The 22,563-nt window shown below is 48.2% G+C and overlaps 1 protein-coding gene across 1 annotated transcript in view; it reads left to right on the top strand.

Moving 5' to 3' along the window:
• LOC120223290 (complement C3-like) overlaps positions 1–22,547 on the top strand; it is a 36,286-nt gene extending 13,739 nt beyond the window's left edge. Inside the window, 21 exon segments of the mRNA XM_039221334.1 lie at positions 1,332–1,440; positions 1,715–1,800; positions 6,585–6,727; positions 6,827–7,039; positions 8,920–8,986; positions 9,093–9,179; positions 9,935–10,138; positions 10,566–10,641; positions 10,932–11,091; positions 11,993–12,091; positions 14,236–14,392; positions 16,069–16,232; positions 17,656–17,814; positions 17,958–18,017; positions 18,136–18,226; positions 18,342–18,393; positions 19,984–20,071; positions 20,153–20,242; positions 21,771–21,876; positions 22,066–22,155; positions 22,335–22,547. Of these exon segments, the coding sequence (XP_039077265.1) occupies positions 1,332–1,440; positions 1,715–1,800; positions 6,585–6,727; positions 6,827–7,039; positions 8,920–8,986; positions 9,093–9,179; positions 9,935–10,138; positions 10,566–10,641; positions 10,932–11,091; positions 11,993–12,091; positions 14,236–14,392; positions 16,069–16,232; positions 17,656–17,814; positions 17,958–18,017; positions 18,136–18,226; positions 18,342–18,393; positions 19,984–20,071; positions 20,153–20,242; positions 21,771–21,876; positions 22,066–22,155; positions 22,335–22,438 (2,405 nt within the window). The 3' untranslated portion in view covers positions 22,439–22,547.
• Positions 22,548–22,563: the final 16 nt, after the last annotated feature.

Below are 22,563 nucleotides of genomic sequence, written 5' to 3'. Positions count from 1 at the left end.
CCTGCTCCCACAGTACTTGAGGGAGGGGACTGCCCTCTCCCAGTGGCCCCAGATATCGCTACTGCCCCCGGGCTGGCTCCCTCCCCACAGCCACACGCACAGGCCAGCTGGGTCAGAAGAAAGTCACGCTGAAATCACAGGACACTTCAGTCCAAATGTTCTGACCTCAGGACAGCTATGTTTGACGGACAAGGGAAATCCAGTCCCCCTACTTCTCTGCAATCTTGACTCCTATCTATTTTTTTTTATTTTTTTTAATGTTTTTATTTATTTCTAGGAGAGAGAGAGAGAGACAGCGCAAGCAGGGGAGGTCAGAGAGAGAGGGAGTCACAGACTGAAACAGGCTCCAGGCTCTGAGCTGGCAGTCAGCACAGAGCCCGACGCGGGTCTCGAACCCACGAACCGCGAGATCATGACCTAAGCGAAAGTCGGACGCTTAACCGACTAAGCCACCCAGGCGCCCCGACTCCTATCTATTTTTTAATATTTATTTATTTTTGAGAGAGGGCGAGCATGTGCAAGCAGGGAAGGGGCAGAGAGAGGAAGGGACAGAAGATCCCTAGCAGGCTCACACAGCAGCGAGCCTGATGCAGGGCTCCAAATCACCACCCATGAGATCATGACCTGAACAGTAGTCGGACACTCAATGGACTGAGCCACCCAGGTGTCTCGTGTTGTATGATTTCTTTAGTCGGTTGGAGGTGAGACAGAGTTACTTGCATGTGTGTATCCCACAGGCACTTTGATGGATTATTCCACAATGTGGGTGGATTTAGGCTTCAGTGGATTTCACCTACTTTGTTACTAGGCAGACCGAGAGCCACGTTACAATTGCCCCTCGTGTTTTGAGGAAAGCCCAGACAGGGCTGAACTGTATTCTGGCCATACTTCATCTACTCGCTGATGGTGTCAGGCCACCCCATCGCCAGGGGTCACCAGCAGGTCTGGGGAGTCTCATGAGCCACCTGTTTGCTTGGGAACCACAACCAACAGATGCAGCAGGCACGGATCCTGGGAGCCACCATGCTCAGAGACTCATGGAAATGCTTTCATTCCTGTGAAAATAGGATGAGAGGAAATAATATGACCCAGCCTGGACTATTTTTGCCTTTGTACCAATACAGTTGCAAAATGTCATTTTTAATAGTGTTGGGGGTTGGGAGGAGCAATAAGGCAAACATGCCTGTCCCCTCCCCCTGCCATCATGGACTGTGGGTGTGTTTTGCTGGTGGGAACCCCTTCAGATATGTAGAGATAAGTATCTCAGGTTCAGTGGAGAAAGGGGTCTATTCTAAACCCAGATTACCCACTCCTCACCCTGTGCCTCCCAGGTGAGATGGATGAGGATATAATCCCAGAAGAAGACATCATTTCCAGAAGCCAGTTCCCTGAGAGCTGGCTGTGGCGCATGGAAGATCTCAATGAACCTGCGAAAGATGGGTAAGGCTGAGATACCCCCAAATCAATCCATCCTCCAGGCCAGCTCCTATAGCAGCCCAGGCTGGACCACTTCATTTTCATGTACCCCATACCCCTCTCTTCTGGAATCATCATGCAACCCCATAATCCAGCCTAGAAGAAAGTCAAGAGTCCATCTACTTTCATGTGCCCCACCCCCACCAACAACCTGCCCCTTGGGGCCCTCCACACCAGCTGTTCCCCCACACCCCTGACATCTGCCTCCTCCTGATACCCCTACTTCTCCCCCAACCAGAATCTCCACGAAGTCCATAAGTATATTTTTGAAAGACTCCATCACCACCTGGGAGATTCTGGCTGTGAGCTTGTCGGACAAGAAAGGTGAGAGAAGGTGGTGGCCCCAAGCTCAGCAGGCAGGCACCCCAGGGCCACTGGGCATTTTCTCATTCCATCCAGAGAGATCCCCTATGTCTGGGTGGCTGACATACTGCTCCCAGGTGACAAGAGGTGTGTCCTACTCTGTGGATGACAAGGCAGTGCTTTTTGTAAATAGATTTTCTTTTGAGAGCAGTTTTAGATTCACAGCAAAATTGAGGGGAAGGTATGAGAGTTCCCACATACGTCCAGTCTGCCCACCCCCGATGTACACAGTCTCCCCCATGCTGACAGCACAGATTTGCAAGAACAAACACCCTCAAAGGGTAATATTGACACGTTGACAGGGTGATGAGTAACTTGATTAAGAAAATATAAAAGAGGAAGCAGGATGAAATGCATGATTGGAACATGGATGGTCAGATTGTGAATCTTGGCAAAAAGGTACAGGGAGGAGGTGACCACAGGGAGCTGGCAAGCCCTGGTCTAACACTGGTGGCCTCGGGCAGGCCCAGAAGCAGGGTGAGGCGAGAGAGGCACTAACTTTAAGACCAGATAAGTAATATTTTCACGTGATCATTTTGAAAAAATCAACGTGACTCTAAAAACAAAAATCGATGATGAACAAAATACCCCCATTGTAAATAGAAACCAGCACCATCAGAGCCATATTGGAGTTTGAGGCTAGAGGGGAAATGTGTGCCCCTGTCCCCTGTGCCTGATTTAGGTACATTTTATTTATTTTTATTTTTTTAATGTCTATTTATTTTTGAGAGAGAGAAAGACAAAGCATGAGTGGGGGAGGGGCAGAGAGAGAGGGAGACACAGAATACGAAGCAGGATCCAGGCTCTGAGCTGTCAGCACAGAGCCTGACGTGGGGCTCGAACCCCCAAGCTGTGAGATTATGACCTGAGCCGAGGTCAGACACTTAACCCACTGAGCCACTGAGGTGCTCCATGATTTAGGTACATTTTAAAGGTTATTTTTTTCCCCCTGAGCATTAAAGGAGTTGAAAAAATATTGAAACATTAAAAAGGAGGGGACGTAGAAATTTCTTATTCGTGCCAAAGCAACGTGCTTAATAATTTTGTTTTGTTACCATTTATAATAAATTGCACTTTATTATCACTTCCCTTTCCTGACTTCAAGATGTTCAAAATCTGCCTCTTTGCTTGTTTCGTTTTAACGGAAGGAACTGAAACTGGCAGTTTCTCTTGACCGAGTGAGGGCGGCACATGGATTTCTGGGCACAGGGGCTCATGATTTTCCTTTTGCCTGAAACTCCAGAAACAGCTCAGCGCACTTCCGGTTTGTGGCCCCCACCCGTGTTTCAGATCAGAGTATCTTCATATCTCCTCACGGTCCGTGTGTGTGTATGAAGGTCCTGTGTGAGGCTTCCTTAAAATCAGAAAAGTTCTTGTAGCTTGAAAAGAGAAAGTTGAAAGCCACAGTTTAGATCTCAGCTACTGAAAGCATGTGCCCTGAACCACTAGCCATCTGGCAAAGGTGCTTTACCTGGGAGATTTGTAGCAATTCAGAATCTTGGACCCCACTCCTGACCTGATGACTCAGAACCTGCATTTTAATATGATCCACAGGGTTGGGGGGGAGGGGGTCGGATGTGTCTGGAGCCTAGAGGAAGCCTGTCCTGCATCTGCACCTCATCACTGACGTCATTCAGGGCTGGATGGCTCTCTACGGATGGCTCTCTGTGCAACATAGGATGTTGAGCAGCATTCGTGGCCTCTACCCGCTAGATTCTGGGGGCACTCCCACCCCTGGTTGTAACATGTCCCCAAAATATCCCCAGAAGTTGTCCAACGCCCCCCGGGTGTGATGGGGCAGCATCATAAAGGGTCCTGTGGTTTTTCTATTCTGCTTTCTGTACCCTTGTGACGTCTTCCCAATATTGTTGTCTTACCAGCTACGATGTTTTTAAGCTTATTTATTTATTTATTTATTTAGAGAGAGAGAAACAGCATGATCTGGGAGGGGCAGAGAGAGGGAGAGAGAGAGAATCCCAAGCAGGCTCTTCACTGCTGGCTGCACAGAGCCCAATGCAGACCTCGAACTCATGAAACCGTGAGATCATGACCTGAGCTGAGATCAAGAGTCGGACGCTTAACTGACTGAGACACCCAGGTGCCCCAGTTGATTGTTTTTTTTTTCAATTAACGGGTTTTCTTAAACAATTTTAGGTTTACAGAAACCATTGAGCACAAAGCACAGAGAACTGCCACTCACTCCTCAATTTCCCCAAATTCCCTTTCTAACCCTTTTCTGCATTTGGTGGTACATTTGATGGGACAATATTGATACATTATCATTAACTGCAGTCAGTAGCTTAGGGTTCCCTTTCAGTGATGTACCTTCCGTGGGTTTGGACAAACCAGTGGCGACATGTAGCTGTCCTTCCAGGATCACGGAGAATAGTTGTTTCTGTTCCTTAAACATAACACGGATGGTGTGTCAGAAGTCACTCCGTTTTTGGTTCTCTTTGGGTCCTTCCGTCTTGCTCAAGGGAACAGCGAAGCCTGGTGCACAGGTGCCTTCATCTCCTCTCCAGGTCTTGTCGACCGACTTTGATTAGCAAGGAGAGAGCAGGTCCCGCTTTGCGCAGGCACAACGCAAGCTAGCCAGTATTTAACAAAACCGTTTTGTTTCCCTGGAGGTAGTCTCCTATTTATGGTGCAAAAGCTGGTTTTTCAAATTAAGTATGACTTTAAGAATGTGAAAATGGGGGGTGGGGATGGCGTCTGGTTGGCTCAGTTGGTTCAGCATCCGGCTTTGACTCTGGTAATGATCTCATGGCTCGTGAGTTCGAGCCCCATGTCAGGTTCTGTGCTCACAGCTCAGAGCCCAGAGCCTGCTTTGGACTCTGTGTGTGTCTCTCTCTCTGCCCCTCCTCCACTCGTGGTCTGTCTCTCTGTCTCAAAAACAAATAAACATTCTTTTAAAAATTAAGAATGCGAAAACAGGGACACCTGACTGGCTCAGTTGGAGGAGCGTGCAACTCGGGATCCTGGGATTGTGAGTTCGAGGCCCACATTGGGTGTAGAAATGGCTAAAAGATAAACTTTTTTTAAAACTGTAAAAATGACTAGTAGAAAAGAAATGGTAACTACTTCCTGTGAGTATAAGAGACTCCCTGAGAATGATGAATAATGACTGTAGGTTAGGAAATAAGGATTTTGTTTAAGCCTCTATTTTTTTCCACCACTGAAAAATAAGCAAAAAATTTATTAAACTTTTATAGATTTCTTTTTCTTAACTGTCTTTTTTAAATGTTTATTTATTTTGAGAGAGAGAGGGATAGGGAAATCGTCCAGGGCAGAGAGAGAGAAAGAGAATCCCAAGCAGTCTCCACACCATCAGCTCAGAGCCTGACGCCAGGCTCCAACTCAGAAACCCAGAGATCATAACCTGAGCCGATATCAACAGTTGGATACTTAACCAACTGAACTATCCAGGTGCCCCAAATTTTTTACACTTCTTGGTGCAATAGTATTTTTATTTATTTTTTAGGGTAACATTTGTAATATGATAATGCTTTTATAAATTTTGCTTTCATCAACCTTTGCTTGAATATAACCTCGTAGCTGTTGAATCACAAATTAACCATTGCTTTTGCCATCGTTTTCACTCCCTGTAGATCAGCACTGTCCACCAGAAATACAATATAGCTGTTCATCATTTTAAATCTTCTTGTAGCCCCATTAAAAAGAGAAGGTAAAATCAATTTTATTATACATTTTCTTTAACCAAATATCTCCAAACTATTATTCTTTCAATATGTGGTAAATGGTAAAAAAAAAAAAAGTTCAAAAATATGTTTAAAAAAAATCACAATCATAATAATGTTATAATAATCATCTATTCATATTTGAGAATAATCTATTAATATGTCAAAATTATGAAAGATACATTTTACTCCTGTTTGTACTAAGCTTTTGAAATCTGGCACATATTTTATATCTGCAGGCATCTCAAGGAGGGTGCTAACCTTTTTCTTTAACATTTCATTTTTATTTATAAGTCATCTCTACACCCTGCATGGGGCTCGATTTCTGGCCCCAGGTCGAGTCGCACTCTCCACTGACTGAGCCATCAGTGGAAAGGCATCCATAGACTTTCATTGGAAATACTTTGATCTCTATTTTAAGATTTGAAAAATGTACAATTGAAAAGGCAGATTAGCATATTAAAGTTGTTCTAAACATATGTTTAAAAGTTTTCTGAGCTATGGGGCACCTGGGTGGCTCAGTTGGTTAGGCATCTGACTTCCACTCAGGTCATGATCTCATGACTCTTGAGCTCGAGCCCTGCACCAGGCTCTGTGCTGACAGCTCAGAGCCTGGAGCCTGCTTCAGATTCTGTCTCCCTCTCTCTCTGCCCCTCCCCTGCTCATGCTCTGTCTCTCTCTGTGTGCCTCAAAAATAAATAAACATTAAAAAAAATTTAAGTTTTCTGAGCTAGTCACATTCCAAGTGCCCAGGGACCAGAGAGAGTTCAGGCTACCATTTTGGAGAGCACAGGTATGGACCCTTCAGGTATGCCTGAGCTCTTCCCCGCTGCACACCTACCTATGAATAAAACTACAAGAAGAAAATAGAAATCGTATATCACAGTGACTTCCAGCTGCCACTGCTATCGGTAATGTATCACCTTTACAATTGTTTAGCCCACGGGCTTCTACAAACACAGGCTGAGCTTGACACAGCTCCCACAGTCAGGGGTAAGCAGTGAGACCCTGTCCACCTCCTCCCCTTGACACTCCACTCCTGGGCAGGGATCTGCGTGGCTGACCCCTACGAGGTCACGGTGATGCAAGACTTCTTCATCGACTTGCGGCTACCTTACTCTGTGGTGCGCAATGAACAAGTGGAGATCCGAGCCGTGCTCTACAATTACGAGGATGTTGGGGAGCTCAAGGTTGGTCTCTGGGGTGGCAGAGGTATGATGGAGAGCTTGAATAATGGTGCATGGCAGAACCATGGTACATTCCTCTGCCTGATACTCTCTCCCTGGCAGGTGAGGGTGAACTTGCTCTACAACCCAGCCTTCTGCAGCCAGGCCACTGCCAAGAAGCCCTACCAGCAGATTCTGGAAATCCCAGCCAAGTCCTCAATAGCCGTGCCTTTTCTCATCGTGCCTCTGAAGGTCGGTCTACATGAGGTGGAGGTCAAGGCTGCTGTCTATAATCGTTTCCTCATGGATGGTGTCAAGAAGACCTTGAAGGTCGTGGTGAGTCCATGGGGGCACCTGCAGTCTCTTGTCCTTCGGGAGAGGCTTCTGTGTCCCCATGCTGTCAACCCAGGCTGCAGACCCTGACCCTGAGACACCAGGAGTGTCCAGTGTCCAGCTTAGGAAATTCGGGAGTCCTGCAAGTTTGGAAGCAAGGTGGAGATTAGTAGGGTGAGTGAGTGAGGAACAGCTACATTTCTACTTTTTCCTAGTGATGAACATTCTCAAATAAAATAGGAGATCAAGTCATCAATAAAAATAAAAGTCACGTATCAACTCTCATTAATATTTTCAAGCAAAATGTGAGACCATAAGAGCAATAATATTTTAATGCAATGCTGTAAGGAGTCAGAATTAACACCAAAAAAGAAAACCCCATATGGGGGCACCTGGGTGGCTCAGTTCATTAAGCAACTGACTTCGGCTCAGATAATGATCTCATGGTTCGTGGGTTTGAGCCCCACGTCGAGCTCTGGACTGACAGCTCAGAGCCTGGAACTGCTTCAGATTCTGTGTCTCCTTCTCTCTCTGCTCCTCCTCTGCTCATTCTGTGTCTCTCAAAAATAAACATTTTTTAAAAACATGATTAACAAAAGAACAAAATTTTAAATAGAGATGGTGGCAAGTCAAACCATAATTGGAACCTGAAGTTAAAGAAAAAATAAAGGCCCCCATCTACATGTGTTATTTAATGGTTAAAATTGTTGCGTGGTTAATTTTCCCCTGTAATGTTACAGTCATTGAAATAATAGTGAAACATTACAAAGTAAATACTTTAATACTGACATTGTTATTTTACAGTGAAATATCTTATTTATACCCAAACCAGAATTTATTATAATTTTTCTTTGCTGACTTTAATGACACCAAACTCATATATACATATTTTTTATTTCTAGGAGAGAGAGAGAGAGAGACAGCGTGAGCAGGGGAGGGTCAGAGAGAGAGGGAGACACAGACTCTGAAACAGGCTCCAGGCTCTGAGCTGGCAGTCAGCACAGAGCCCGACGCGGGGCTCAAACCCACGAACCGCGAGATCATGACCCAAGCGAAAGTCGGACGCTTAACCAACTAAGCCACCCAGGGGCCCCTAGACTATAAACTTTCTGAAGGGAAGGCTTTTGTTTGTTTTGTTCATTTCTGTATCCATAGCACCCAGCTCAGTGCCTGGCACAGGGTAGTCCATAAATGTTGAATAAACAAATTGTTGAACGAATAGTTGCTTCTTCCTTACTTTTNGTCACATGCTTTTTACCGAGACAGACAGGTGCCCACAGGAGCACAATCTTAATTATCCCTTTTGTCGGGGGTCCCAATTACGCTCAGTGTGGCACCAATGGGAAGAAACCCAAGTAGGGCATTGGAGACTGCATGGCACACCCCAGAGCCTGTGTGTCCATAACTTCCCAATTGTGCACACTCTCATGATGAAATCTTGAAGTCTGCCATAGCAGGGATATTCACAGGATGGGAAATGCCAGTGATTCAAATCAGGTTCTTTTCTTCCTGGAGAGCTGATGTCAAATATTTACCAGCATGCCATGGAGGAGACTTGGTCTCCAAAGGAAAATGTTTGCTTTTTTATCACACTAAAGGAGAATGGATGATGGAAAGGGATAAACCACCATGGAAGGAGAGCTTCACTGGGGACTGTGATGCTGAGATAGCCCCTAGTTTAACTAAGCACTTACTATGTGCCAAGTATTATACACAGTACTTTCTGCACATTCTTTTATTTTAGAGACAGTGGGGGGCAAACTGACTCACATCACAGAGCTAGGATGGGCGATGCCATTGTGCCCATGCCCTGCTGACCAGCTGTGTCTATTCTTTTACTCACCTGACCTCCCTCTCCCCCATCCCATCCCAACACTGTTCAGCCAGAAGGAATCAGAGTTAACAGAACTGTGGCCGTTCACACACTGGATCCAGAACACAAAGGCCACAGTGAGTCATCCACAGCAGGAGGGTTGAGACCCGGGTGTTGGGGTGGGGGTGAGGGCGGCCTTGTGGGGAAGGATGGTGTCATGGGTCTCTCGCATTCCACTGGCAGACGGAGTACAGCGAGAGGAGATCCACGCCGCCGACCTCAGTGACCAAGTCCCAGACACAGATTCAGAGACCAGGATCCTCCTGCAAGGTGAGCCCCCGCCCCTCACCCAGGAAGGCACCGCCCTGGAGAAGGGGACTAGTTCCTCCCAATTCTGGGCGTTTTTACTACTGTACCTCCCCTGCCTCCACTACAACTAGAGCAGCCAGCCCCCTCCTTGATCTGTTTTATCGAAGGCTCCAGGCACTAATTAGTTCAGCAAACAGCTTTTGCTGAGAGAGAAGTTTAAGTGAGAAACAGTATAGTTCAAGAGCAGGAAATTCGGGAACTCATTGCCTGGGTTGGAAGACTGGAGCAAGAAGGGAAAAGAAGTTCCTGGAAAGGCATCTTGTGACCTGGAAGCTGTAAGATTCTGGGGAGGGACCCTTGGTTTCCTCATCTGTGATGGGAGAATAATAGTACCTATATCAAAGGGGCGTTTAGAGGATTACATGAGATACTGTATGCTGTTCTCTAGAACAGCGCCTGGCAATAGCCTGAAGTATGATCTACGTATTCGTGAGGATTGTTTCTGGAATTAATTCGCCACTAGTGTAACAGGAGGCTCAGGGACCGGAGTTCTGTGAAGCATAAGACCCCCTTTCTTACAAAGGTAGACACACTGCCCTGCCCCCCCCTTACACTCAACGTGATGCTCCCCTTCCATCACATCCCCTCAGCCCCCAACTGCCCCTCTTTGGCACTGGTTGCTTGGAGCGCGGGGTCGCTGGGGACAGCCGTGACCCTCCTCACCCCACCCCACGGTGGGTCAGTTGCTTGAGTGCGGTCCTCTCACCCGCCTGCAGGGACTCCGGTGGCCTGTGTCACAGAGGAAGCCATTGACGCGGAAAGACTGAAGCCCCTCATCGTGACCCCCTCAGGCTCTGGGGAGCAGAATATGAAAAGCATGACGCCCACCGTCATCGCCGTGCATTACCTGGACCAAACCGGGCAGTGGGAGAAGTTGGGCCCCAGGAGACGAAAGGAAGCCTTACAGCTCATCGAAAAGGGTGCGCCCACGTGGGAGAGCCGCCGTGCTCCCGCCACCTCCCAGAGCAGGGTCCTCCCTGAGCCCAGGCCCCTATCCAGGCCACGCCCTTCCCCTAAGCCCCTCCCCTTTCTGGACCCCTCTTCTCAAAGACCTCCCCCTACTTTGCCCTCCCTGAGACCCTGGCCCCTCTGAGGCCTCCAGGACTCCATCTGTCACTGTGGCCCTGAACCCCCGTGAGAACCTTCCCCTCTCTGAACCCCTCGCCTCTGAGAACTCCTTCCCCTTCTCGAAGTCCCTCCCCTCCCCCACCAGATTTCCCTGGGCCGCCCCGAGTCCCCCCTTTCCTCTCTGGACCCCTGTCTCGCCCCCAGAGCGTCCTTGCCCCCTGAGCCCCTCCCCCGGCTGGCCCACCCCTCGGCTCAGCCCCGCTCCTCTCTTCCCCGCAGGGTACTCCCAGCAGCTGGCCTACCGACAGGATAACTCAGCCTATGCTGCCTTCCTGAGCCGGAAGCCCAGCACCTGGTGAGCGGTTCTGGCACCCCACAAACAGAGCGGCCTGGGGCGGTCCCAGAGGGTCTCACCCAAACAGCCCTGTGCTCTGGACCCTCAGCCTGCAGAGACAAGGCGCCCACCCTGAGCTGCCAAGTGGCCAGCAGACATTAAGCGCCCCCTGTGGCGAGGCTGGGACCTGACTGGGGTGGGGGAGCTGGGTGAACCTTCTAGGCCCCGCCCCTCCCGTGCTCATTGGTTGACTGGGATGCCCGTCTCTGGATCCCGGAGGCGATAGGCTCACGCTTTGTGCCCGCCCACAGGCTGACAGCCTACGTGGTCAAGGTCTTTTCTCTGGCCTCCAACCTCATTGCCATTCAGTCCGATGTCATCTGCGGGGCTGTCAAATGGCTGATCCTGCAGAGGCAGAAGCCTGACGGGGTCTTCTGGGAAGATGCGCCCGTAATGTCCCAAGCAATGACGGTAAGAAGCACGGGTTTAGAGCTGGCTGGGGGAGGGGTGCCTGGGAGTCACAGGATAGACACGAGAAAGACTACCCCTTCCATTGTGCCTCTCTTCCATTGCAACGACTAGAGACCTACAGAGTCTGGTGAAAAACTGAAGTCCTTACCCCTTTGGTCTGAAAATATAGAACCCCTCACAGTTGTGGTTCTACAAATGTGGTCCCCAGGCCAGCAGCATCAGTATCACCTTCAAACTTGTTAGAAATGCATGTTCTCAAGCCAGATTCTAGATGCAAGGAATCAGAAACTTCAGAGATGGCGCCTAGGAATCAGTACCTACAAGCCCTCCTCCCCCCACCATGTGATGCTGATGCATGCATAAGGTGGAGAATCCCTGCCTTAGCCTGACTTTCAAGCTTCCAGTCTCACATCGTCCCCCACCCTCATCCACACACTATCTGTACTACAAGGAGCCATGCTCTATCTCATCACATGGCCTTTGCACATGCTATTCTTACTGCCTGGCATGACACCCCCTATCATCCCCTAGGGAATCTTTCCAGATATCCCCAACTGAGTCACACTCTCACTGTCCATGCTCACGGCCACATCCACTACTCCTCCTGTACAGCACTCAACAATTTGTAATGATGTGTCTACTGGTGAGCCAACTGGTTCATGTCTGGCTCCCTAGATGCGGAGCACTGTGGGGGTGGGGCTGGTGTCTGGTTCCCACCCACCATCTTATCCACAGCACCAGAAACAATTGCTGAGTGAATGAATACTGAAGAGTGGGGCCCACCTAGGGAGGCACTGAGGAGAGACTTGCCCCTGCCTTGACCTGCTGACCTACAGGGGGACTGGTCAGCAATGGGGGACACACTGGTGATACTAACCTTGTTTCCTGCTTCCTGTTCTAGGGTGGATACCAGGAGAATGAGGAGAAGGATGTGTCCCTCACAGCTTTTGTTCTCATTGCGCTGCAAGAGGCTACAGATATTTGCGAGCAAAGGGTCAATGTAAGTGTCTTCCACCCTCTCCTTCTCCCTTCCCCTGCCCAGGGCACACCCACCTCAGAGAGTGAAATGTTGCATTCAGGTGATTCCCAGTCCTCCCAGTGCAATAAAAGCCACCACAGCGGCCATAATACCCAGAATACCATAGTAATTCCCAGCATTTTTTGAGCAATTAGCTAAGATGGCTCTCCTAAAAGCTGCACATGTTGAGTCCTCTAATCCTTGTAAGAACCCAAGAGGTAGGGACTCTTATTATCCCCAAGTTATACAAGAGAAAACTGAGACACAAGGAGATCAAAGAATGGGTCCTTTCTGCCTGCTTTGCCATGTCCAGAGACTTTCAGCCAGTTTCAACTAAAGCATCTCACCCTGCTTTCCCCATCACTGCTACATGATCAGTGCATTGTACCTTGCTGCTTCCCTGAAGAAAAGGCACAACCCAGACCCAAGAACACATCAAGACTATCTTCTTAGTTTGGGAGATCTTAGGAATATTTCCAAGGGGCCCATGACACCAAAAAGGAAATGATTACAAATATTGTCTCATGGCTGTCTCTTTTTCCTCTGGTTTTGATTCTGAGATAGAGAAGCTTAGAAAGACGGGCTCCTGAGAGTCACTGTACTTGCTCCTTCTGCTTTGTCCTGGAGTTTGAGAATTGTTTGTTGACCTTTAGCTTGCGAATTTGGGGACCCCAGGATCTTACTTTCAGCCAGCTGCCTCTCCCTTCATCAGATTCAAGATAGAGGGGAACGGGTTGTTACCTTTAGGGCCTTAGAGAGACCCAGGCCATCTGGGTCCAATAATTCCTCTCTCCCGGCCAGCCAGCCTGCCTGGCAGAACCTGGCTGCCTTCCTTGGGTAAACAGCCAGACCAAAGCTAGAGCTTTTAGATTCCCATGGGTGCGGGATTCTAATTGGCCCACCCAGGGTCAGGTGATCATACTTGGGCCAATCTCCTGAAGCCTGGAAGTAGCTCTTTCTGGGCAAATATGGCTGCTTCCTCTGTGACCGGCTGAATGAAACACGGAAGTTTCTGCAAAAGTCACAAGTAGATGGAGGACAGGCAGCTGGACGGGCACAATGATTAATTTCTGCTACAAAATGGCAACACTCTTCCCGAGTACAGCATGGGCTGTAGAACCAGATTGCTGGAATGCAGATAAACAGTGTGCTGGGATCAGTCTGTGATCCCGACGTTCACAAGCTAGTTGTTAAACACAATCATTCTTTTCAATCAAATTATGTAAATTTAAATTAGACTAAGCATTAAGCATTAGAAACGAAGGTAATAAACACTCAAAATGCATCACTTCCTAACTGTTTTATTACTTTCCTTCATTATGTATGACAAATCTATCCATGTTGAGGTTATTTATTACCTATATGGTGGAAATGCTGTCTAATTCTGTGCTACTGCCTACCTTCTACCAACTGTGCATTCACTGACTCCACATAGTTTGAAATTGGCCATGGTAATATTTGTACCAAGAAAGTTCTCAAACACTACAAATCATGTCTTCCTCCGTCCGTCATTCCTGTACAGTACAGTAGAGATGATGTAGAGATTCCTGTACAGTAAAGATGATGATGAAAATAATGCCAACTCCATAGGATCCTGAAGTTCATTGATTGCAAGTGTGACTGCCATATAGTAAGTGTTAGTTATGAAGCTGATGATTAGAGAAGAGGTATTCCCAGTGGGGTACTGAAGCTGGTTCATACTAAGTCATGAGTGCTTATCTCATGTTCTCCCCTCCATGTTCTCATATCCGTGTTCAGGGCCATTACGCTGGTAGCTTGAAATTGGCCACAGTGGGAGCATTTACACCACAGTAATTGGCAGGCAATAATCCAGCCCCCTTCTGCCCCCCTGCAGTCTGGAGAGCTGGAGTTTAAACTGTTACGAGTACACCACTGGCTATATAAATTGTCCCAGGCACATCAGACGTACTCATCAACAAGGCAGTTCACGGAGACAAAAATGTCTGGAAAATCCAAAAAAGAAAAAGAAAAGACAGATCCTAAGCAAATATGTCCCAAGGCCAGAAACATCCTTGTTTCCAAGAATTGGCATTTGTGTGATCCTTACCAGCTCTCTGTGGCAGCAATATCCACCTTACCAGAGAACCCAATCCTCTTTCTTACAGAGCCTGGAGCACAGCATCAATAAATCAGGAAATTATCTTGAAGCCCACTACAGGAACCTGCGGCGACCATATTCTGTGGCCATTGCAGGCTATGCCCTGGCCCAGTTAGGCAGGCTGGAGAAAGATCTCCTCAGAAAATTTCTGAGCACAGCCAAAGGTGAGGGGCAGCCTGGCGAGGTAAAGAGGAATGCATGGCCAGGATTTGGGGGTGGTCGTCTTGAGCTGGAATGTGTGGCTATAAGCTGCACTAGGATGGAAAGCTTCAAGATGAGCTGGAGTGCACCGTGCCAAGCCCTGTTGGGTGAATGGCTTTGAGTTGTGATCAGTCCTCACATTAAGCTACACAAGAAGGTAGCATCATTCATTCAACAACTGTGTGTTGAGCACTTGCTTTGACACAGGAACAAGACATGGGCTCTGATGTCAGACAGACCCAAATTCAAATCCCCTCTGCCATACTCTCTGTGTAACCTTGTAAAAATCACTGACCCTCCCTGGACCACATCTGAAGATGATATTTACGTCATAGGTGGTTGAGAAGATTGAAGGAGTAATGTAGGTAGAAGGTCTAGCATAGAGTGAGAGCTCTATCACTGATGTTGTCATCATTATCTCAAGGGTAATTAGGATTAGATAAGATAATTCCATAGGGAATTTAACACAGTTCCTAGCACATAGTGATCACTTATTCATTGGCTCAGGTGAATATACTGCATCAGGTTTGCACCACTCACTGATGTGACATATGTCAAGTAACACATAGGCTGAAGTGGTTTTGCACAATGGAAGTTTGTTGTTGGAGAACAGCTCTCCTCCAGACACTCATGCAGGGATCCCGGCCTCTATCTTTTCATGGCTCTGCCACCCCGGGGTCCTTGGGATCCACTACATCTAAGCAGAAGGGGAAACAGTCAGGTGGATTGTGCAAAGGAGGTAGACCAGACATGGAAAGGCCCCCTAACATTGCTAGTGTCCATTCCATCATCCAGACCTTAGTCATGTGGCCATACCTGCATGCAAAGACATCTGGGAGATGTAGTCCAAATATGACCCAGGAAAGAGGGAACATGTTGTTTTTTTAATGTTCTTTTAATTTTGAAAGAGAGGGTGTGAGCATGGGAGGGGCAGAGAGAGTGGAAGACAGAGGATCCAAAGCTGGCTCTGTGCTGACAGCAGACAGCCTGACGTGGGGCTCAATCTCATGAACCTTGAGATCATGACCTGAGTCAAAGTTGTACACTCAACCTACTGAACCATCCAGGTTCCCCAGAGGAGGAAATGCTTTTTAGTGACAATCTAGCTCTGCTACAAGTGCCTTCTTGGGCACTGGGGACATCACAGTGACCATAGCAGAGTCCCTGCCATCATGGCTCACGCTCTAGTTGAGGAAAGAAATGAGTTAATAGGTTACTATAGAGCATCATAGTGCTGGCACAGGACAGCACAGGATGTTTTGAGAGATAGAGGGAGGGCTTCGCCCACTCTTGGGGTGCCATTGAAGCTGAATTGTGCAGGATGGGATTAACCAGGAATAGATGAGAAAAGGTGCTCCAAGTAGAGGGTACAGAATACGAAAAGGCCCAGGAAGTAAGAATGAGCATGGAAACTTTAGGGAATCTCCTGTAGATCAGTGGGAAATGAGAATTGAAATGGAGGAGTGACGGTTACTGAAAGAAGAGAGTGAGTCAGGAGCCGGCAGAGTGAGGGCCTTGGATGTCACTCAGGACACCTGAACACCAAGAAGTCTATTGTGAGTCCTTTTCTGAGTTTTCTCTGAGGCATCTCCTCGCTGGACAGTGCAATGAATATGGGGGATGGGGGTTCTCTCTGCAGACAAGAGAAGTTGGGAGGAGCCTGGCAAGCAGCTCTACAACGTGGAGGCCACATCCTATGCCCTCTTGGCCCTGCTAGTGCTCAAAGACTTTGACTCTGTACGTCCCATCGCCAGCTGGCTCAATGAGCAGAGATACTACGATGGTAGTTATGGCTCCACCCAGGCAAGTGACCCCATATCCCCCAGGCACATGCATGCATACCTCTTCTGACCTCCCATGGGCCTCCAAGAGAAGACACTAAGACCAAGAGGGGCAGCCCTTCTGTCCATAAGCCAGAGTGGCTAGAATGGAGTTGAGTGGTCAGGCTTTTTTAGTTTTGAACCAAGTTGTGGATTCCAGACTACATTCTGAAAGCCCAAGCGATGTTTTGAGCCTCCTGATATCTAGACCATGTTCTCAGCTCCACCAGGCTCACAATATTAGCTCATATATTCCTGTGGGTTCTAGACCAGGATCTCAATTCCATCAGGCTCCCAGTGTTAGTTCATACCTTCCTGTGGGTTCTAGACTATGTTCTCATTTTGACAAGACTCAGAGTGTTAGCTCATATCTTTCTGTGGGTTTCAGACCAGTTTCTGAGTCCTACCAGGCTCTCAGTGTTAGTGCCTATCTTCCTGCGGGTTTTAGACCATGTTCGCAGTTGCATCTGGCTCCCAGTGTTAGCTCACATCTTCCCGTGCATTCTAGACCAGCTTCTGTTGTCCACCAGGCTTCCAGTGCCAGCTCATGGGTTCCAGACCATATTCTCAGTCCCAGCTGGTGCCCAGTATTAGCCCATATCTTCCCATATGTTCAAGATCATGTTGCCAGATCCAGCATGTTCCCAGTGTAGCTCATGTCTTCCTGTCAGTTGCAGACCATGTTTTCAGTCCACCAGGCTCCCAGCGTTAGCCCATATCTTCCTGTAGATTCTAGACCCGGTTCTCAGTTCCACCAGGCTCCCACTGTTAGCTCATATCTTTTTGTGGGCTCTAGACTATTTTTTCAGCTCCACTCAGCTCCCACTGTTAGTTCATATTACTCTGGGTTCTAGGCCATGTCCTTGGCTACTCTAGGACATCATCTAAGCCTCTCTGAAGCTGGAGAGTGGGTTCTAAGACTTTGTTTCAATAGCCTCAGGCTCCAGTTTGACCCCTTTCTTCCTGGCAAGCTGCCAGTCTCAGTGTCCCTTTGAATTCTACGGCATATGTTGTGTCCCCAAGCTCCAACTCCATTCTTTTTTCACAAATGTGTTCTAAACACATTCTCAGTGACTCCAAACCTTTGTCCTAGACTCTCCTCTGGATGGGCTGGGGCACATTCTCAGTGGTGCTAGTGTTTCAGTCTTATACCTACAATTTCTGGTGGATTCTAGACCTCTTCTCAGTGTGGCCAAGCTCTTGGCTAAGCCTCTGTCTTTTGAAGAATCTAGAACATGTCCTCAGTGTCAACAATCCCCAATCTTATGCTCACCTTCTCTGGGGCATGGGTTCCTAGGCTATAGTCTCATACCGCCTTCCCTATGATCTGAATCTCTTCCTTCCCAGTGGGTTCTAACCACTTTCTCCATCTACTGGCTCACCCTCTTTCTTTTCATGGATTCTAGGCCACCTTCATGGTGTTCCAAGCCTTGGCCCAATACGAGAAGGATGTCCCTGACCACAAGGACCTGAACCTGGATGTATCCATTGACCTACCCAGCCGCAGCTCTGCCATCAAACACACCATCCTCTGGGAATCTGCTAGCCTCCAGCGGTCAGCAGAGGTACAACTGTGTAGCCAAACCCTTGCTGTCTCCCTCCACACCAGCCAGGGTTTCCCAGAGGCAAGAGATATGGCAGATGACTGTTGCAGCCAGGGGAAGGCTTGGTTCCCAACACCTCTCTCCTCTCCCCTTCCTCCCTGCAGACCAAGAAAAATGAGGACTTTGTAGTAACAGCTAAGGGAAAAGGACAAGGCACCTTGTCGGTAAGGAACAGGAACACACACCGGCTTGGCCCACCTTCTCTTGCATCTCTGGCCCAGAGGGGCCATCTTCTTCTCAACTCAAGTGGGCTAACACGTCATCGTCCTGCTGTCTCACCAGGTGGTGACAATGTACCACGCCAAGCTCAAAACCAAACACACCTGCAAGAAGTTTGACCTCAGGGTGGATATACGACGAGCTCCTGAAGACGGTAAAAGAGTAAAGACCCTACATGCGACCCTTCCCCCACCCTCATTCTCGTCTGCCCCCTTCCTGCATTGGGACCCAGGGACACCCCCTCCCATTTTCTGTCTCTGTGTTTCTAGTCAAGAGGCCTCAGGATGCCCTGGACACCATGGTCCTTGACATCTGTACCAGGTAAGTGAGGGATCACTGGGGGTCATCTTGGCAATTCCTCAGTCTGTAACAAGGCTTCTCACAAAAAATATCTGTGGGAGGGCACCTAGGTGGTTCAATCGTTTTGAGCTTCTTACTTCAGCTCAGGTCATGAACTTACAGTTCATGGGTCTGAGCCCTGCATCAGGCTCTGCTCTGATGGCCCAGAGACTGGAGCCTGCTTCAGATTCTGTGTCATCCTCTCTCTCTGTGCCTCCATCACTTGTGCTCTGTCTCTGTCTGTCTATATGTCTCTCTGTTACTCTCTCTCTCTCAAAAATAAGTAAAAACGTTTTAAAAAGAAAGTGAATCTTTGAAAAAAATAACTAATAACATCTTTGGTACCTAATTCACTTAAGAGTACATTTGCATCTGGTGTTGTCTGAAGTACCTGCCAGGAGGTGGATACCCCAGGCAGTCCTCAGTCTGCACGGCACCTGAGACTAGCGTTGGTCACATAAGCTGAAACGATACAAGCAATCCTACCAAATCAATGGGAGAAGTTACAATTGTTCCATGAACTTTAAAGCGTTTTATCACAACCTCAAAAACTCATCCTGCCAGTTAGAAAGGTACAGAGAAATGAAAATTACAGGAACATGAGAATTTTCTTACTAGTCTGTCAAATAGAACATTAGAACATGGAGATATGAGTAATTTTTTGTTCTCCTTTGTAAACACTTACCAAAGTACTGTGCTTCTTCCTTCTGTTTGTATCACTTGGGATAAGGACGGAGCAAGCACTTTTCCTGCGACAGTGAATTGTCATGCGACCTTCTAACTTACACCAGCTTCTGACATCTAATCATTTGAGCCGTCAATGTCACAAGGCAGCCAGTCTCTCCAGTGGCAGCAAGGGTGACATTCGCACAGTCTGCTGTTTCTTCTCTAACTCTGTTTATGTGCTATTCAAATTTTACCTCCAGCATCTTCATTTCACTGCTGTGCTTCATCTTGGCTGGCCTGTTCCCTCTGCCAACTCACCAATTTTGTAAAATGTCATGTGGTTTATCCCTGGGTATAAGGAAGTGCCACAACCACAGGCCTTGCTGTCTGTGTATGAACTTCATAGGCTGCTCAGTGGCCTGTCACACACAGACTTTGAAAGACATGGTGTGATTGGTCACTGACTGTGATGTGCGTCTGTGATTTGCATAATGATTGGTGGACTCAAGAACTAGAGTCAAGACTTATATTGCACTTTATGGAACTACAACTCCTATAACCTGGTGCTGGGGACCTGGCATTATTGAGCTAGATCATGGTACCATTTTCTTGTCTTTATTTTCTAGTAGAACTAAGGCATGGAGAGGTCAAGTGAGTCATCAGTTGTCATATGGAGCTTGGACTTGAACCCATGCAAATGAGCTCCAGAGCCTGAGCTATTAGTCACCTTGACCATGACCTGCATTTCATTTATTCCCTTTGGGGAATGTTTCCTACAATCTAATATCCTTCTGTCCTCTGTGTGGGAACCAGAAACCCCATTCTGTTCAGACCTCTTTGCCCAGACACTGACCCCAGGGCTGACCCTACCCAGGGCCCCAACTGCCCTCTCCCTGCCCTATTCAGGTACCTGGGAGAAGAGGATGCTACCATGTCAATCCTGGATATATCCATGATGACTGGCTTTTCTCCTGACACTGGTGACCTTAACCTGGTATGAAGGGCTTGGCCTTGGGGGCTGGCATCTGTGGGCAGAGGCCTCAGGAGGATTTTCACAAGTCCTACCTTTCCCCAGTTGAGCAATGGCATCGACAGATACATTTCTATGTATGAGGTGAACAAGGCCTTCTCCAATAAGAACACCCTCATCATCTACCTGGACAAGGTAAAGCTTCCTTTTGGGACCTGATCTCTACCATGCTGGCCTCCCTCTGGTCACACCAGGCACAGGCTAGGGGATATGGGGTCTGTGCTGCTGGGTGGTGGAGGAAAGGGCATATAAAATAAGGTGGTCAATGCAGGTCATCTAATGTTTTCTAAGCAGCTCACCTTCTGACCATTCTCGTTCCAACCTCACTGTACACTTGCTTCCTCCACCTTCTTCTCATCAGAGTCCTAAACAACCATCAAAATGAGCCAATAGAGTTTAAAAAATAAAGTGCTTGGGTCACCAGGGTGGCTCACTTTGTTAAGCATCCAACTTCAGTTCAGGTCATGGTCTTGTGGTTTGTAAGTTTGAGCCCCCAGTCGGGCTCCATGCTGACAGCTCAGAGCCTAGAACCTGCTTTGGAATCTGTGTCTCCCTCTCTCTGCCCCTCTCCCAACTCGTGCGCTCGCGCTCTCTCTCACTCTTGCTCTCACACTCTCGCTCTCAAAAATAAATAACCATAATAAATAAATAAATAAATAAATAAATAAATAGTGTGCTCAGAGCTGAAAAGCATTCTTCTTGCTCCGCACCCCCTGGCATTTCTCTCTTTTCATATTTGCTCTCCATCTGAACTTCTCTCCCTGCTTTCCTCTCTAACATAGACTTGATCTTCCTCCTCTCCCCTACTTACACCTGCCCATTTTCCTATCCTCATATGCCCCCTGCTAACTCCCAATATGCCCAAAGGCCCCTCACCCCATATTAGTCAGCAGAAGTAACACTGGCTGCTGTAATAAACCTCCTGAGAATATGAGGGTCCCAACACAAGAGTGTTGTGTTTCCCACTCAGGTAAAATCCAGTTAGGAGGCTATGGAAAGGGCTTTCTGCTCCACACAGTCGCTCAAGGATCCATGCACGTTCCTTCTTGGGGCTCCTCAATGCCTAGGATCTTAGAGTCCTCTGCTGGACCCCTCTTGTCTAGAAGAAAAGAGGACAGTGCATGATCTGGGGGCTGACATTCTCTTGCATTGGAATTTTTGTAGATTTAAATTTTTATAAGATTCCAGCCTTAGAGGGAAATTGCAGCACAGTAAAACACAGTTCTGAATATGCTGTACCCAAATTCACCATTAGTCTTTTCCTCCAAAATTACCTGTCACATATATGTACCTATGCTATCTATTTCTCTCTCTCTCTCTTTCTTTGACTTTATTTTTTCAGCTTGAATGAGATGTCATTGACATACAGCACTAAGTTTAAGGTATATAATGTAATGATTTGATGTATGTGCATATTGGGCCAGAACTCCATCACACGGCCACACTGAACTAGGAAAGGAAGCTGACAGGTATAATCTAGCTGCGAGCCTTGGAGAAACGGGAAATGGATGTGTTGAAGTGCTCATAAATCTGTTGCTAGAGACTCCTGCTCCCTACCCGTATCCCACCTTGCTGCCTCAGTTTCTCCACCACTGCTCCAACCTCTAGTACCCTATGCTGGGCTCCATTCCGTGTACCCCACTGACCAGCCTCCTTCCCCCAGATCTCACATGACCAAGAGGACTGTCTGACCTTCAAAGTGCACCAGTATTTCAACGTGGGCCTTATCCAGCCCGGGTCGGTCAAGGTGTACTCCTACTACAACCTGGGTGAGCAGCCCCCCTAGGGCCAGGGGGGCCTGGGGATCCGGGGATTCTGTGAGGTGGGGATCTGAGGGCCCCAGGGTTGGGGACCTGGCCTCTCCAGGTCTGAGGGACTGCAGTTGGGAACCCGAGCCCCCTGGGTCTCTGGGCTGGAGGCCTCAGCCCTCTGACACCTCCCTGCCACTCTGCCCGCAGATGAGAATTGCATCCGGTTCTACCACCCAGACAAAGAAGACGGTTTACTGAGCAAGCTCTGTCACAGAGATGTGTGCCGCTGTGCTGAGGGTGGGTGCAAAGGAGCCAGGAAGGGGTGGACACCCCCCCCCAGATCCTCCTCCCATGGGGGTGGCCCGAGTGGGCTCTGAGCCCACACCCAGTGCACAGCCAGAGGGATCGGCCCAAGGGTGGGGGGCCCTGGACAAGACGTGTGATGAAACCGTGTCCCCCACTCATCCACCGCGCAGAGAACTGCTTCATGCACCCGGTGGATGAAAAGGTCACCCTGGATGACCGTCTGGACAAGGCCTGTGAGCCAGGAGTCGACTACGGTGAGTGGACGCGTGTGTGAGCAACACTGTGTATAGCCGTGGTTGTGAGAGTGAGTGGCTGTAAGGGCCCATGGGTGCATGTGGCTATACTTCAGATTGTAGTTGTGGATGATGTGTGTGTGTGTGTGTGTGTGTGAGCGCGCGT

This window comes from Hyaena hyaena, unplaced genomic scaffold (genome assembly GCF_003009895.1).
Source record: "Hyaena hyaena isolate Hyena2069 unplaced genomic scaffold, ASM300989v1 scaffold_988, whole genome shotgun sequence".
NCBI classification, from domain to species: Eukaryota; Metazoa; Chordata; class Mammalia; order Carnivora; family Hyaenidae; genus Hyaena; species Hyaena hyaena.
This window is presented reverse-complemented; position numbering and strand designations above follow the sequence as displayed.